This window comes from Pygocentrus nattereri, chromosome 16, assembly GCF_015220715.1.
Source record: "Pygocentrus nattereri isolate fPygNat1 chromosome 16, fPygNat1.pri, whole genome shotgun sequence".
Lineage (NCBI taxonomy): Eukaryota > Metazoa > Chordata > Actinopteri > Characiformes > Serrasalmidae > Pygocentrus > Pygocentrus nattereri.
This window is the reverse complement of record NC_051226.1, coordinates 5531269-5546268: the sequence shown is the minus strand read 5'-3', so window position 1 is coordinate 5546268 and position 15000 is coordinate 5531269. Positions and strand designations below refer to the sequence as shown.

General features: G+C 42.2%; 1 protein-coding gene across 4 annotated transcripts in view; it reads left to right on the top strand.

Moving 5' to 3' along the window:
- ctif (CBP80/20-dependent translation initiation factor) overlaps positions 1-15000 on the top strand; it is a 194087-nt gene that overhangs the window by 124074 nt on the left and 55013 nt on the right. For 2 of the 4 annotated variants that reach the window (XM_017711332.2, XM_017711330.2), the window contains one exon: positions 4909-4977. The exons of the other annotated variants lie outside the window; for them this stretch is intronic. In XM_017711332.2, the coding sequence (XP_017566821.1) occupies positions 4909-4977 (69 nt within the window). The remainder of the gene's footprint in view (positions 1-4908; positions 4978-15000) is intronic. 4 annotated transcript variants of the gene reach the window in all.

Genomic DNA, 15000 nt, shown 5'->3' with positions numbered 1-15000 from the left:
AATGAAGGCTCTGTTATGAACTGGGAGGTTTAATGAAGGTTCTGTTATGAACTGGGAGGTTTAATGAAGGTTCTGTTATGAACAGGTAGGTTTAATGAAGGTTCGGTTATGAACTGGGAGGTTTAATGAAGGCTCTGTTATGAACTGGGAGGTTTAATGAAGGCTCTGTTATGAACTGGGAGGTTTAATGAAGGTTCTGTTATGAACAGGTAGGTTTAATGAAGGTTCGGTTATGAACAGGTAGGTTTAATGAAGGCTCTGTTATGAACAGGTAGGTTTAATGAAGGCTCTGTTATGAACAGGTAGGTTTAATGAAGGCTCTGTTATGAACAGGTAGGTTTAATGAAGGCTCTGTTATGAACAGTTAGGTTTAATGAAGGTTCTGTTATGAACAGGTAGGTTTAATGAAGGCTCTGTTATGAACAGGTAGGTTTAATGAAGGTTCTGTTATGAACAGGTAGGTTTAATGAAGGTTCGGTTATGAACAGGTAGATTTAATGAAGGCTCTGTTATGAACTGGGAGGTTTAATGAAGGCTCTGTTATGAACTGGGAGGTTTAATGAAGGCTCTGTTATGAACAGGTAGGTTTAATGAAGGCACTGTTATGAACAGGTAGGTTTAATGAAGGTTCTGTTATGAACAGGTAGGTTTAATGAAGGTTCTGTTATGAACTGGGAGGTTTAATGAAGGCTCTGTTATGAACAGGTAGGTTTAATGAAGGTTCTGTTATGAACAGGTAGGTTTAATGAAGGCACTGTTATGAACAGGTAGGTTTAATGAAGGTTCTGTTATGAACAGGTAGGTTTAATGAAGGCTCTGTTATGAACAGGTAGGTTTAATGAAGGTTCTGTTATGAACAGGTAGGTTTAATGAAGGCACTGTTATGAACAGGTAGGTTTAATGAAGGTTCTGTTATGAACAGGTAGGTTTAATGAAGGCTCTGTTATGAACAGGTAGGTTTAATGAAGGTTCTGTTATGAACAGGTAGGTTTAATGAAGGTTCGGTTATGAACAGGTAGATTTAATGAAGGCTCTGTTATGAACAGGTAGGTTTAATGAAGGCTCTGTTATGAACTGGGAGGTTTAATGAAGGCTCTGTTATGAACAGGTAGGTTTAATGAAGGCACTGTTATGAACAGGTAGGTTTAATGAAGGTTCTGTTATGAACAGGTAGGTTTAATGAAGGCTCTGTTATGAACTGGGAGGTTTAATGAAGGCTCTGTTATGAACAGGTAGGTTTAATGAAGGCTCTGTTATGAACTGGGAGGTTTAATGAAGGCTCTGTTATGAACAGGTAGGTTTAATGAAGGCTCTGTTATGAACAGGTAGGTTTAATGAAGGCTCTGTTATGAACTGGGAGGTTTAATGAAGGTTCTGTTATGAACTGGGAGGTTTAATGAAGGTTCTGTTATGAACAGGTAGGTTTAATGAAGGCTCTGTTATGAACAGGTAGGTTTAATGAAGGCTCTGTTATGAACTGGGAGGTTTAATGAAGGTTCTGTTATGAACTGGGAGGTTTAATGAAGGTTCTGTTATGAACAGGTAGGTTTAATGAAGGCTCTGTTATGAACTGGGAGGTTTAATGAAGGCTCTGTTATGAACAGGTAGGTTTAATGAAGGCTCTGTTATGAACAGGTAGGTTTAATGAAGGTTCTGTTATGAACAGGTAGGTTTAATGAAGGTTCTGTTATGAACAGGTAGGTTTAATGAAGGCTCTGTTATAACAGGTAGGTTTAATGAAGGCTCTGTTATGAACAGGTAGGTTTAATGAAGGCTCTGTTATGAACTGGGAGGTTTAATGAAGGCTCTGTTATGAACAGGTAGGTTTAATGAAGGCTCTGTTATGAACTGGGAGGTTTAATGAAGGCTCTGTTATGAACAGGTAGGTTTAATGAAGGCTCTGTTATGAACAGGTAGGTTTAATGAAGGCTCTGTTATGAACTGGGAGGTTTAATGAAGGTTCTGTTATGAACTGGGAGGTTTAATGAAGGTTCTGTTATGAACAGGTAGGTTTAATGAAGGCTCTGTTATGAACAGGTAGGTTTAATGAAGGCTCTGTTATGAACTGGGAGGTTTAATGAAGGTTCTGTTATGAACTGGGAGGTTTAATGAAGGTTCTGTTATGAACAGGTAGGTTTAATGAAGGCTCTGTTATGAACTGGGAGGTTTAATGAAGGCTCTGTTATGAACTGGGAGGTTTAATGAAGGCTCTGTTATGAACAGGTAGGTTTAATGAAGGTTCTGTTATGAACAGGTAGGTTTAATGAAGGTTCTGTTATGAACAGGTAGGTTTAATGAAGGTTCTGTTATGAACAGGTAGGTTTAATGAAGGCTCTGTTATAACAGGTAGGTTTAATGAAGGCTCTGTTATGAACTGGGAGGTTTAATGAAGGCTCTGTTATGAACAGGTAGGTTTAATGAAGGCTCTGTTATGAACAGGTAGGTTTAATGAAGGCTCTGTTATGAACTGGGAGGTTTAATGAAGGTTCTGTTATGAACTGGGAGGTTTAATGAAGGTTCTGTTATGAACAGGTAGGTTTAATGAAGGTTCGGTTATGAACTGGGAGGTTTAATGAAGGCTCTGTTATGAACTGGGAGGTTTAATGAAGGCTCTGTTATGAACTGGGAGGTTTAATGAAGGTTCTGTTATGAACAGGTAGGTTTAATGAAGGTTCGGTTATGAACAGGTAGGTTTAATGAAGGCTCTGTTATGAACAGGTAGGTTTAATGAAGGCTCTGTTATGAACAGGTAGGTTTAATGAAGGCTCTGTTATGAACAGGTAGGTTTAATGAAGGCTCTGTTATGAACAGTTAGGTTTAATGAAGGTTCTGTTATGAACAGGTAGGTTTAATGAAGGCTCTGTTATGAACAGGTAGGTTTAATGAAGGTTCTGTTATGAACAGGTAGGTTTAATGAAGGTTCGGTTATGAACAGGTAGATTTAATGAAGGCTCTGTTATGAACTGGGAGGTTTAATGAAGGCTCTGTTATGAACTGGGAGGTTTAATGAAGGCTCTGTTATGAACAGGTAGGTTTAATGAAGGCACTGTTATGAACAGGTAGGTTTAATGAAGGTTCTGTTATGAACAGGTAGGTTTAATGAAGGTTCTGTTATGAACTGGGAGGTTTAATGAAGGCTCTGTTATGAACAGGTAGGTTTAATGAAGGTTCTGTTATGAACAGGTAGGTTTAATGAAGGTTCTGTTATGAACAGGTAGGTTTAATGAAGGCACTGTTATGAACAGGTAGGTTTAATGAAGGTTCTGTTATGAACAGGTAGGTTTAATGAAGGCTCTGTTATGAACAGGTAGGTTTAATGAAGGTTCTGTTATGAACAGGTAGGTTTAATGAAGGCACTGTTATGAACAGGTAGGTTTAATGAAGGTTCTGTTATGAACAGGTAGGTTTAATGAAGGCTCTGTTATGAACAGGTAGGTTTAATGAAGGTTCTGTTATGAACAGGTAGGTTTAATGAAGGTTCGGTTATGAACAGGTAGATTTAATGAAGGCTCTGTTATGAACAGGTAGGTTTAATGAAGGCTCTGTTATGAACTGGGAGGTTTAATGAAGGCTCTGTTATGAACAGGTAGGTTTAATGAAGGCACTGTTATGAACAGGTAGGTTTAATGAAGGTTCTGTTATGAACAGGTAGGTTTAATGAAGGCTCTGTTATGAACTGGGAGGTTTAATGAAGGCTCTGTTATGAACAGGTACTGGTGCTGTGTATTTTCGGGTCACGCTCTGTCACTCAGAATGGAGAAAATGAAAACAGTGAATGGAGACGACCTCAGAACCGAAAAGGTCATCAGCGCCCTGAAGACGGTGGTTGTCACAGCAACGGCGGCAGCTGATGTTTTGCATGTGTTTCTCCTCAGCGCGACCGTAGTTGCCATAGTACTTCATAGTTGCCATGACATTCCATACCTGCCGTAGAAGCTCCTGTAGATCAGACCTGCAGCTGAACGCACTCCTCGCTGAACTCGCTTCCACTGTGGACGACTTTAAAGCTGTTCCTCCAAAACGCAGCGAGTCACAGAGGGAACGATTCAGCTGCAGCTGCAGCCTCAGCACCATGAACTGATTTCACATGCTTCACCTTCTCCTCCCTTCTCTCCTCTTCTCTCCTCTTCTATTCTCTTCTCTTCTCTCCTCTTCTCTATTCTTCTCTCCTCTTCTCTTCTCTCCTCTTCTCTCTATTCTTCTCTTCTCTTTTCTTCTCTCCTCTTCTCTATTCTTCTCTTCTCTTCTCTCCTCTTCTTTTCTCTTCTCTTCCTATTTTCTTTGTTTTTTTTCTTTTTTCTTTTATTTTTTCCTTTTCTTTTTCCTTTTTTTCTTTTATTTTTTCCTTTTCTTTTTCCTTTTTTCCTTTTCTTTCTTCCTTTTCTTTCTTTTCCTTTTTCCTTTTCTTTTTCTTTTCTTTTTCCTATTCTTTTTTTCCTTTTCCTTTTCTTTGCTTTTTCCTTTATTTATTTTCTTTTTCTCTCTTCTCCACGTTTCTTTTCTATTGTCTTCTCAATGTTTTATGATTTATGGTTTTCCTCTCGTCATTTGTGTCCTTTCATTTTTTTCTCTTCTCTTTGTTTTTCTTTTCTCTCTTTCCCTCTGATCATTTTTCTACGCTCCTCTTCTCCTGCCTTATCTTTTCCTCTCTTTTACATCCGTCTACTTTTTCTTTCTCATCGTTCATCCTTCTTTCCTTTTAACCCCTTAAACTTCAGCACATCAGGATCTCGCTCCTTCATAAATTACTGTTAGTTTCATAGTAATAACCAAACAGTCGGTTAGTACATATCGAATACTGATTATATTAACTGCATAATAATCCTGTTCTCTTAAGGGGTTAAACTCCATCCTTCCTTTCACTCATCCATCCCTCATTCACACACGTCCTCACTCTCATGCTTGTAGACCCGCCGAGCCGCTGCAGGACCAGCTGACCGTGCTGCTGCCTGCCGAGGGGAAACGGCAAGTGTCCAGGTCAGTGTCTCAAATGGGTCCCCTTCCAACACTCTGCAGTACCCTCCTCCCTTTTCTCCTCCCTTATTCTGCTGCTTCCCTAAATCAGTCTTTATTGACAAAATGCAAGAACAGCTCTAATGAACGAGGGATGAAACGCTGGTTCAGAGTGTTGGATTTTGGCCCTAGTGGGGGTAAAAAGGTGGAGGGCACTAGAGAGAAAGGGAATTTGGAACAGGACCGAGGGAGATCCAGCTGAGCCAATGAAACTCCATGTAAAGGCACTGTAAGTATGCTGGAAGACTTTTCTATAGTGTGAAGTTTCAAGTTTCAGGTTTATTTGTCATTTGCACAGCATGTCAGGACATTTATGCATCGAAATGCTTGTGGTGAGGCTCAGATACTCACTCTACAGAAAGTAAAATATAAGAAATACAAAATGAAATATATTAAATATACACAAAATATAGAGAAATATACACAGAATATGCACAAGTCATAGAGACAATATACATCTAAAGTGACTGGAGTGACTCAGTGTTGTTGTTCTTTAAAGTGGCCTAGTGTTAAGGTGTTATTGTCCACAGCAGAGTTGATATGATACAGTAATAACACTGACAGAGTGACTGAGTGAAATGGTGATTGGGGACGGACCCACAGCTTCACAGCTTGTTCAGAAGCCTGACAGCCTGTGGGTAGAACCTGTTCATTAACCGGGTTCTAGTCGGGATGCTGTGGAATCTCCTGCCTGATGGCAGGATGGTAGTACAAGCCGTGTGCTGGGTGACCGATGTCTGACCGGATCTTTTTGATCTTCCTGAGGCAGCGAGACTGGTAGACATCCTGTAAGGCTGGTGGTTTGTTGCCTATGATGGCTTCTGCTGTCCTCACCGCTCCTCTAAGGGCCTTGCGGTCACAGGCAGTGCAGATGCTGTACCAGACAGTGATGCAGCCTGTGAGGATGCTGTCTATGGTGCACCTGGAGAAGTTGGTGAGGATCTGAGGAGGCAGACCAAACTTCCTAAGCCTGCGCAAGAAGAAGAGACGGGACACTGATGGACAGATCTCCCAGTAGTGTTGGTGTGGTGGGTCCAGGTGAGGTCATCAGTGAAGTGTACGCCGAGGAACTTCACACTGCTGACTCTCTCCACTTCGGCTCCATTGATGAACAGGGGAGAGTGACCACCCCTCTGCAGCTTACTGTAGTCCACGATCATCTCCTTTGTTCTGCTGATGTTGAGACAGAGACTCTGACAGAGCGCTGACCTCATCTCTGTAGGTTGATTTATCTCCATCAGTGATGAGGCCTAGGATGGTGGTGTCATCAGCAAACTTGAAGATGATGTTAGACGTGTGTTTGGCTACACAGTCGTGTATACAGGGAGTACAGGAGGGGGCCCAGCACACATCCCTTGGGAGCCCCTGTGCTCAGAGTCAGTGTGGAGGAGAAGCTTTTCCCAACTTTCAGGCAGGTGACAGACAATTTCTTGGGGATTTCTTGGTTTTTATTTCACATTTTAAGAGTTTTACAACTTTGATATAATGTAGAAATAAGTATCTCCCTATTGGGAGATGGGGTGTGGTTATCTATGTGTCAAAAAGATACTTAAGGCTTATTTGTAGTCCACTCATCAGATACAGCAGCGCTATAGGCCAGCAATGAAACATCAGAATACAGCATCATCTGTGGCTTCTACGAAAACTTGTGTGACTGCACAGCTAATGGACCACTAGTGAAACTGCACAGAACAATCTGAAAGCAGCTGCTGCAGTGAAACTGCATTAACAGTATTGATTGTAAGCTGCAGGTTCACTACAGCAACCAGATACTGCTCGATTTCCACATGCGTTTCACCCACGAATCCCCTCGTCATGCAGGGTTGCCAGATTCACGATTTTACCAACAATCCTGGTTACAGTACACGACTACCACTATTTTAGCCATGATTCTCAGGCTGGCTGAGTCTGAGCTGGTTAGCTCTTGTCTGCAGATTTTTGGGTCAGTCAGAGTCGACTGTCGGAGAGAGAGTCGAGTCGCGTGTGAGGAGCGCAGACTCAGATTTTTCGTCTCCTGGTAATGGGAGAATGCGAGAGTTTGCGTGAGTTCGTTGAGTCCCGTTCAGTTCAGCAGCAGCTGGAAAGTTCAGTAATGTGTGATCTCTAATCGTTTAGTGTGCGATACCCAATATTTCAGTCGCCCGAAACAAATCTGCAAAAACCAGTCTGATAGTGTGAGATGCCCAGTCGTTTATAATCTGTTCAGGCTTTTAAACTCATGTAGTGAGCCCAAGGCTTTAGACTGAAGGTGCAGTGCAGGTATAGGGTGTGTTTTTTACTTGGGACAATTAAAACAGATCATCCTGTTAGTGTATTCTAGTGTGTATTATGATACGCCCTATAAGACATATACTCACCGGCCACTTTATCAGGTGAAAGGTTGGACCCCCTTTTGCCTTCAGAACTGCCTTAATTCTTCATGGCAGACTTTCAACAAGGTGTTGGAAACGTTCCTCAGAGATTCTGGTTGGTTATTTGAGTTCCTGTTGCCTTTCTATCATCTGGAATCAGTCTGCCCATTCTCCTCTGACCTCTCACATCAACAAGGCATTTTCGTCCACACAACTGACCGCTCACTGGATATTTCCTCTTTTTCGGACCGTCCTCTGTAAACCCTAGAGATGGTTGTGTGTGAAAATCCCAGCAGATCAGCAGTTTCTGAAATACTCAGACCAGCCCGTCTGGCACCAACAACCACGCCACGTTCAAAGTCCCTTAAATCCCCTTTCTTCCCCGTTCTGATGCTCGGTCTGCACTTCAGCAGGTTGTCTTGACCACCTCTACATGCCTAAATGCACTGAGTTGCGGCCGTGTGATTGGCTGATGAGCTATTTGTGTAAACAAGCAGTTGAACAGTGGATAAAGTGGATAAAGATACTTGGTGACCGTGAAAGAGGAAGACGAGCAGCGGTGAAAACCTTTGGATCCTAATGGAAAGTGAGTTGTGTGCTAGTTTGTCAGTTGTCTGAACAGGATTTTTGCCAACACTCTGCAAAGCTTGTGTTTGAGAGCGAGTGTGTGAGGACGCTACAGTATACTTGGTGAGTAAACAGACTGTTTTATGTGTGGACCCTGTTCTTTTGTGTTAAAACTATACACACCCATCACTATTATTTATTTTTCTATATGTTCCCTTGTTTGCCCAACACAAGACAAGGCAAACTGGCAGAATATCAAAAGGATACACTTCACTTCTCACGAAATGGAGAGGGAGGAGAGTTTCTCCGCCTCATTCAGGAGCTGAAATTTCATTTGTCACGCACATCTGATCTCTGTAACTCGGTTTGAGCTTTGAAGATGCAGCTCCACATGTGAAGAAACAAAACAAACAGCCGGAATGTTTTATGTGCTGATAAGATCTTTACACCTCACAGAATGGGCAAACCGTGGACAGGCTGCTTTGCATTTTGTAAAAATAATAGGTGTGTGAAGATCTTCCGCTCAGCTCATTCAGAAGCTGAAGCTTTGAGTGCTCCACCTATGTAAGGTTGATGTTGAAGTCCAGTTTGAGCTGCTGGTTTCTGGTGAAAGCTTGCAAAAATCATCCAAACGGGTGAATAAAACAGTGCCATCTAAGAAATTGCATTAATTGTTCGAGATATCATTAGTTATACACTTGCTCTAGTTAATATATTGTCATCCAAATAAGTCACACTCATAAATCGCTCTTGGTGCATAAAGGCCTTTAAGAGTCTTTGGCAAGACTCTTAACTCTAGTTTCGACCCCTGTAATATGTTTAAAATTGTAAATGGCTCTTAATAAGATGCCATGAATGTAAACGTAACATGCACATGCATGTACACATGTACACTACCAGTCAAAAGTTTTAGGACAGCCCAATTTTTCCAGTTATTTATTGCAGTTAAAGTCGTTCCGCTCCAGTGAATAGCTTTAAATGAAACACTGCCGCTGGACCACTGAAGACTGGAAGAAGGTATCGTGGACCGATGAGTCAAAATTTGAAATCTTCGGTTCATCATGCAGGATCTTCGTACGCCATCGAGGGGGCGAAAGGATGGTTCCACAGTGTGACATCAGCTGTCAAGCATGGAGGAGGACGTGTGATGGTCTGAGAGGCACCCTGAACCAAAACGGCTACCACAGCATTCTGCAGAGCCATGCAGTACCCTCTGGTAGGAGTCTAGTTGGTCAGGGGTTCATCCTACAACAGGACGACCCAAAACATGTCCAAGCTATGCCAGAAATACCTCAGGACAACAGAACGAGATAGTAAGCTTGAAAACATGGAGTGACATGAACTGGACAGAAGAGTGGAATTTATTCATGGGAACTTCTGCAACAGATTTGGGAAGAACCTTCTGAAGAACGTTTGATTTCTGTTGTAGAATGAATGCCACGAGTGTGCTCAGCTGTTATATCTGCCAAAGGTGGCTACTTTGAGTCAAAAGTTTAGAATACATTCTGGTCTATAAATTGATTCCATGATTTCTTTTTGAACTCCAGTTGCTTGTTTGTACTATGCTTTCATTTCAAGGTGCAATGAGACATTAAACTAAATAGCTTCCAATAAAAAATACTGGAAAATTTGGGGTGTTCTAAAACTTTCGACCGGTAGTGCGTATGGCCTAGTAAACATGTTGAAGCTTGTATTCAAACACTGTCAAGTCAAAGTTTATTTACATAGTGATTTTTACACAACAGGCATTGAAGCAAAGCAGCTTTACAGAAAAATCTGGGTCCGAGCCCCCATGAGCATCGCCGCTGGTGACGGTGGCAAGGAAAACCTCCCTAAGAGCAAGAGAGAGAAACCAAGAGTCAAAGGGGAACCCATCTTCCTCAGGTCGACTCGGGTAGCAAACAGTAACGCAAGAGCGAAATGAACAGAGAATAAGGTTTTAACATTCTAAAATATTAGGATATGGAATCGGCTGTGCAGCAGCAGCATCAGAAAGGTCAGTTCATACAGGTGAGATCTGCACAGCGTTGTACAGTGAGAAGCTCCAATGTGGTCAGACTGGTCCAGAAGGCTGGCGACCAATGGGCGCCCATCAGCATCAGACAGATCAACTCGGCAAAGAAACACACAGTCGGTTCAGTAAAGAGAGGCTGATTACAGTTTACAGGGTTAGCAGACAGAAGTATTGACTCGGACAGGTCGAGCTATTACAGCCTCACTGAAAGGGAGAGCCAGAAGGTACCAGAGACACGAGGGCTCCCTGAAATATCAGTGCCCCTCCACTCCACCGTCAACAAACCTGAGCGAGTGTGTGAGAGCAGCGGAATGACAGCACCAGCACTCCCAGTTTACCATAATGCTCTACATCCATGAACCCTTTTATCTAAAGCCTGAGTCTGAGCTGGTTGGCTCCAGTCTGCAGCTCGGTTGGATAGAGAGTCGAGTCATGTGTGAGCACAGGCGCAGATCTTTGGCCTCCTGATCTCGATTCAGTTCATCAAACATTGTTTTGACCCGACTCTGAGTGTAAACTGGTCACGACTCCATCTGAACGGACTCCTCCAACAAGCCAATGAAAACGGAGAGTGCGAAAGAACAAAATACAGCAAGTAAACAAAGAAAAATGGCAAAAGTCTCTCGCATGTAGAGCGAAGCTTTTTAGTTCATAGCACAGAGAACAGCAGCTCCACGGTTGTTTATTTGCGTCCCCTAGTAATGAGAGAACGCGAGAGTTCTTGACTTCACAGGAGTTCAGTGAGCTCTGTTTGGTTCAGCAGCGGCTAGAAAAGTTGAGTAGTTTGTGATCCCTTATCGTTTAGAGTGTGATCCCTAATATTTCAGTCCCCCAGGGAAATCGGCATAAACCAGTCGGGTAGCGTGAGACGCCCAGTCCTTTTATAATAGGGTTAGACGTTAAAAGTCGTGTGGTGAACCCAAGGCTCAACAGGAAAAACTCATTACTAAAGGCTCATCTAAACAGGGTTTTAGCTTAGACTTGCAGACTGAGGCTGTGTCCCAAACACTCACTGTTCCAAAGCCGGGGGCTTTGGGTGAACAGGCTCTGGCCCCCTGATCTGCCTTTTTATTAATTTTATGCACTAATAATAAGCCAGCACCTTGTTATCTAAGTAGGCGTGATGGTTCATAATAAGTGAGAAGTTCACTGTACTTTCACATTCTACACTTATGCTGACACATGTACCGCCCAGAGATCGCAGTGCTTATTTTCTGCTTGTTAGCAGCTCTCGATCCAGTCTGTACTGCAACATTATAGAAGAGATGATGATCTCCACTCTCACCCTTTATTCATAGACGTGCTTGTGGTTACATCCACTGGGTGTCTGTCTCTTGACTCATGTTTACTTGTTTTTAATGTATAATGTGGTCTGTTTACTTTTCATCACACCCCTGCGAGGGAATTCAGTTCAGTCCTTGTTAAAGTGCCTTGGTAAGAGTGTAATCATTTTGACCAGAAGTTCTTCTCACTTTAGAAGAAGTGTCTTTCTGTCCTTTGGGAACAAACTCAAGGACTTATTTTAATGGTGTCTTATTTTTTGGTGTGTGTGTGTGTGTCTGTGTGTGTGTGTGTGTGTGTGTTTCTTCCCATCAGTGATGTAAAACTACATTATTTTATTACAAGGTTGAAGAAGATGGTCAGAATTTGCAATGATTTTTTGTTTTTTTGTGTCGTCTTGGCCTCGGGACACGGGCTATTGAATCAAAATGTCAAGAGTTCAGTGAAGCCTTACTGGAAGCACTCAAAAGAAAATACAGCCTCCATCTTAAAACCTCCCCCCCCCTCCAACGTCACTTTTATTTTTTACTCTGTCGTTTTATTCTGTTATTTTGTTATTTCTTTCTTTCTTTCTTTTTCATCTCTGACCTTCGTCCTTGCCTCAGGTTTATTCAAACTCTCTTGGAACTGAAGTTACACTTTAGTCTTTGGAGCTTAGTTTTGTAAGCATTACTGGTAAAATTAGTGTAAATATGTGTAGTTTGGAAATTGAAGGCCTGATTCCGATGTTCTTACTTAAAGAAAAAGGTCTTAAATTGAGCCAGATGGAGAATTTTCATGCAGAAAGCTGTTTTCTAGGACTGTCAAGCAATTGCATGAAGAAATTGAGATTAATTACATTGTTTACCACCAATAGAAAGGATTGTATATCTCATATATTATAAATGCACTCAGGTGTTCCAGTTCTTCCGTGATTGTGGCCTGTCACTGTCGTTCACTCAGCTCGTGGGTTCTGGTTACCAGGGAAAGGATCTAGAGCTCCACTTTGCTTGTTTATTAATCCATATCTTCTGTGAGCCCCGTTCAGCTGGAGATACAGAAGGTGTCACTTTAAAAGCCATTTAAAAGCTGTATTTAAATCAGGACTTCAGTTGTGGATTCCATTGTAGAAACATACACTATATGGACAAAAGTATTGGGACACACCTCTTAATCATTGAATTCAGGCATTTCATTCAGTCCCATTGCGACAGGTGTGTAAAATCAAGCAGCTAGCCATGCAGCCTACCTTTAAAAACGTGTGAAAGAACATGGCCCTGTGACCATGTGATCCCAAGCGCCAACAGTCCATGACTGAGGTGTCCTTGAGCGAGACACCTAACCCCCTATTGCTCCCCGGGCGCCGTGGATTGGGCTGCCAACCACTCTGGGCAAGTGTGCTCACTGCCCCTAGTGTGTGCTCACTAGTGTGTATGTGGTGTTTCACTTCACGGATGGGTTAAATGCAGAGGTGAAATTTCCCCGTTTGTGGGATTAAAAAGTGTCACTTAATTTAATTAATGTGATGTCCAGCTATTCCATTATCAGCTGTGAGTGGTATTATTGAAATGTGGAAGCGTTTAGGAAACCACAGCAACTCAGCCGCAAAGTGTCAGACCAGTTACAGAGCAGGTTGACGAGTGCTGAGGAGTATAGTACATAAAAGTCTAACACTGATCAATAACTGCAGAGTTAAAACCTCTTCTGGCTTTAACATCAACACAAAGACTGTGCGCTGGGAGCTTCATGGCATGAGTTTCCATGGACGAGTGTGGAGTGATGAAGCTCGATTCTCAATGGACGAGTCTGAGAACGTTACCTGCCTGTCTGCACTGTGCCAGCTGTAAAGTTTGGTGGAGGAAGGATGATGATAAGGGGTTGTTTTTCAGGGATTGGCCTAGAACCCTTAGTTCCAGTGAAGGGAAAGCTTAATGCTTCAGCAGAACAAGACATGCTGGACAATTGTACGCTTTCAACTTCGAGGGAACGGTTTAGGGAAGAACCTTTTCTGTTCCAGCATGACTGAGCCCCAGTGCACAAAGCAAGGTCCATAAAGGCCTGGTTGAGTGAGTTTGGTGTGGAAGAACTTGACTGACCCTCACAGAAACCTGTCCTCACCCTCATCAAACACCTAAAACGGAGATTGCGAGCCAGGCCCTCTGACCTCACAAATGCTCTTCTGGATGAATGGGCAAAAATTCCTGCACACTCCAGTATCTTGTAGAAACCTTCCCAGAAGAGTAGAAGCTGTTATAGGACCAACTACACATTAATGCCTATGACTATAGAATGGGATTCATAAAAGCTCCTGTAGGTGTAATGTGTAGGTGTCCCAATACCTTTGTCCCTATAGTGTACATTGTGCTGCAGCTGGGCTTCAGCCTGCACCGGTCTGGATGGTCAAGCTAAGAAATTACGCAAACTGCATAAACATCAGTTTTTGTGTCAAGCGTTTTATTTATTTATTTATTTATTTATTTAAAATGCATGCATAACACAAACAAAGTCCCTGATGTGAGTGAAGCTTTTCCAAAGCAGTAATTGTGCACAAGAGACATCAAAGCTTTCCCGTAGTACCATTCCCTGATTCTGCTCACTTCTGTGGAAAATGACCTTAATTATCATCACTGGACTGGCTAAATCTCTTGGCCTTCGCCTCTGCAGCTTCCCAGATTAAGCTTTGATACGATGCCCGCTGTGATGTTAAATTAATGAATGTATGCAATTTAAAAATGACTGATTTATTCTAAGAGTTAAATGTGGTGCCAGCAGCTTATAAAATTTGATCTCATGGCAAAAGGCTTGAAGACATATTGTGAGGCTATTGTAGAACAAAGCCTTGTTTTTTTTTTTTGTTTTTTTTGTTTTTCAGTTTTTGACATAATTTGAAAATGCCTGTTTCCCTTTATCTTGTGTTCAAATTTCATGATGAATTGACCAAAAGAAAGGGCTCAAAATGACTTGGAAAAGAGTCTGGCTCCATTGACTTCCATTGAAACTAAAGTGAGTTTTTCCCTTCTCCTGTAAATTTATCATTTTGGAGATACGAGGTTTTGTTCCGACAGCTGCGATATTTGTTTTCCCCCGTTGTTGTCCTTGGCTACTTATGCAGTATATTCTGTTCTCTTAAATCTACTCTTTCTCGGTGCTGTTGAGCCTTTGTCACACTCAGAAGTTAGTACTGGCCTACCGGTAACGTTCTACTGGGCCGAACACGGTTACATTTACCATGGAAGTCCAGCTAAACAGAGTGTGACATTCAGCATTTCTGAATCGTGTACAAAATACACGATTGCATTGTTTTTCATGGTGAAAACTGAAACTCAAAATGCAGACATTTACAGACATGCTGTGCTTTGCCAGCTGTGCAGCATTGGCCTTGCCCAGTAGCAGCCATGCATGCGTGATATGGCACTTTAGTCATGTACTAAAAACTCTGATGTACCGTTTTTCACTCACAAACACTAAAAACTCCACTGTAAAACAGGAGGAGTCGATAAATTTCTCAGATTTCTCTGCAATATATTGTCTTGTGTTCACACAAGTCCAGCCAAGGCAAAGTTTATTTATAAAGCGCGTTTTACATCAAGCGTTGTCGCAGAGCAGCTTTACAGAAAAATCCAGATCTGGGCCCCCATGAGCGTCAGTGGTGACAGCGGCAAGAAAAACTCCCTAAATGCAAGAGGAAGATACTTTAAGCGAAGACTCAAAAGGGGAACCCATCCTCCTCTGGACAACAGCGGATAGTAAACAGTCTCACACGAGCAACGTGAACGGAGAATAAGGTTCTAACAT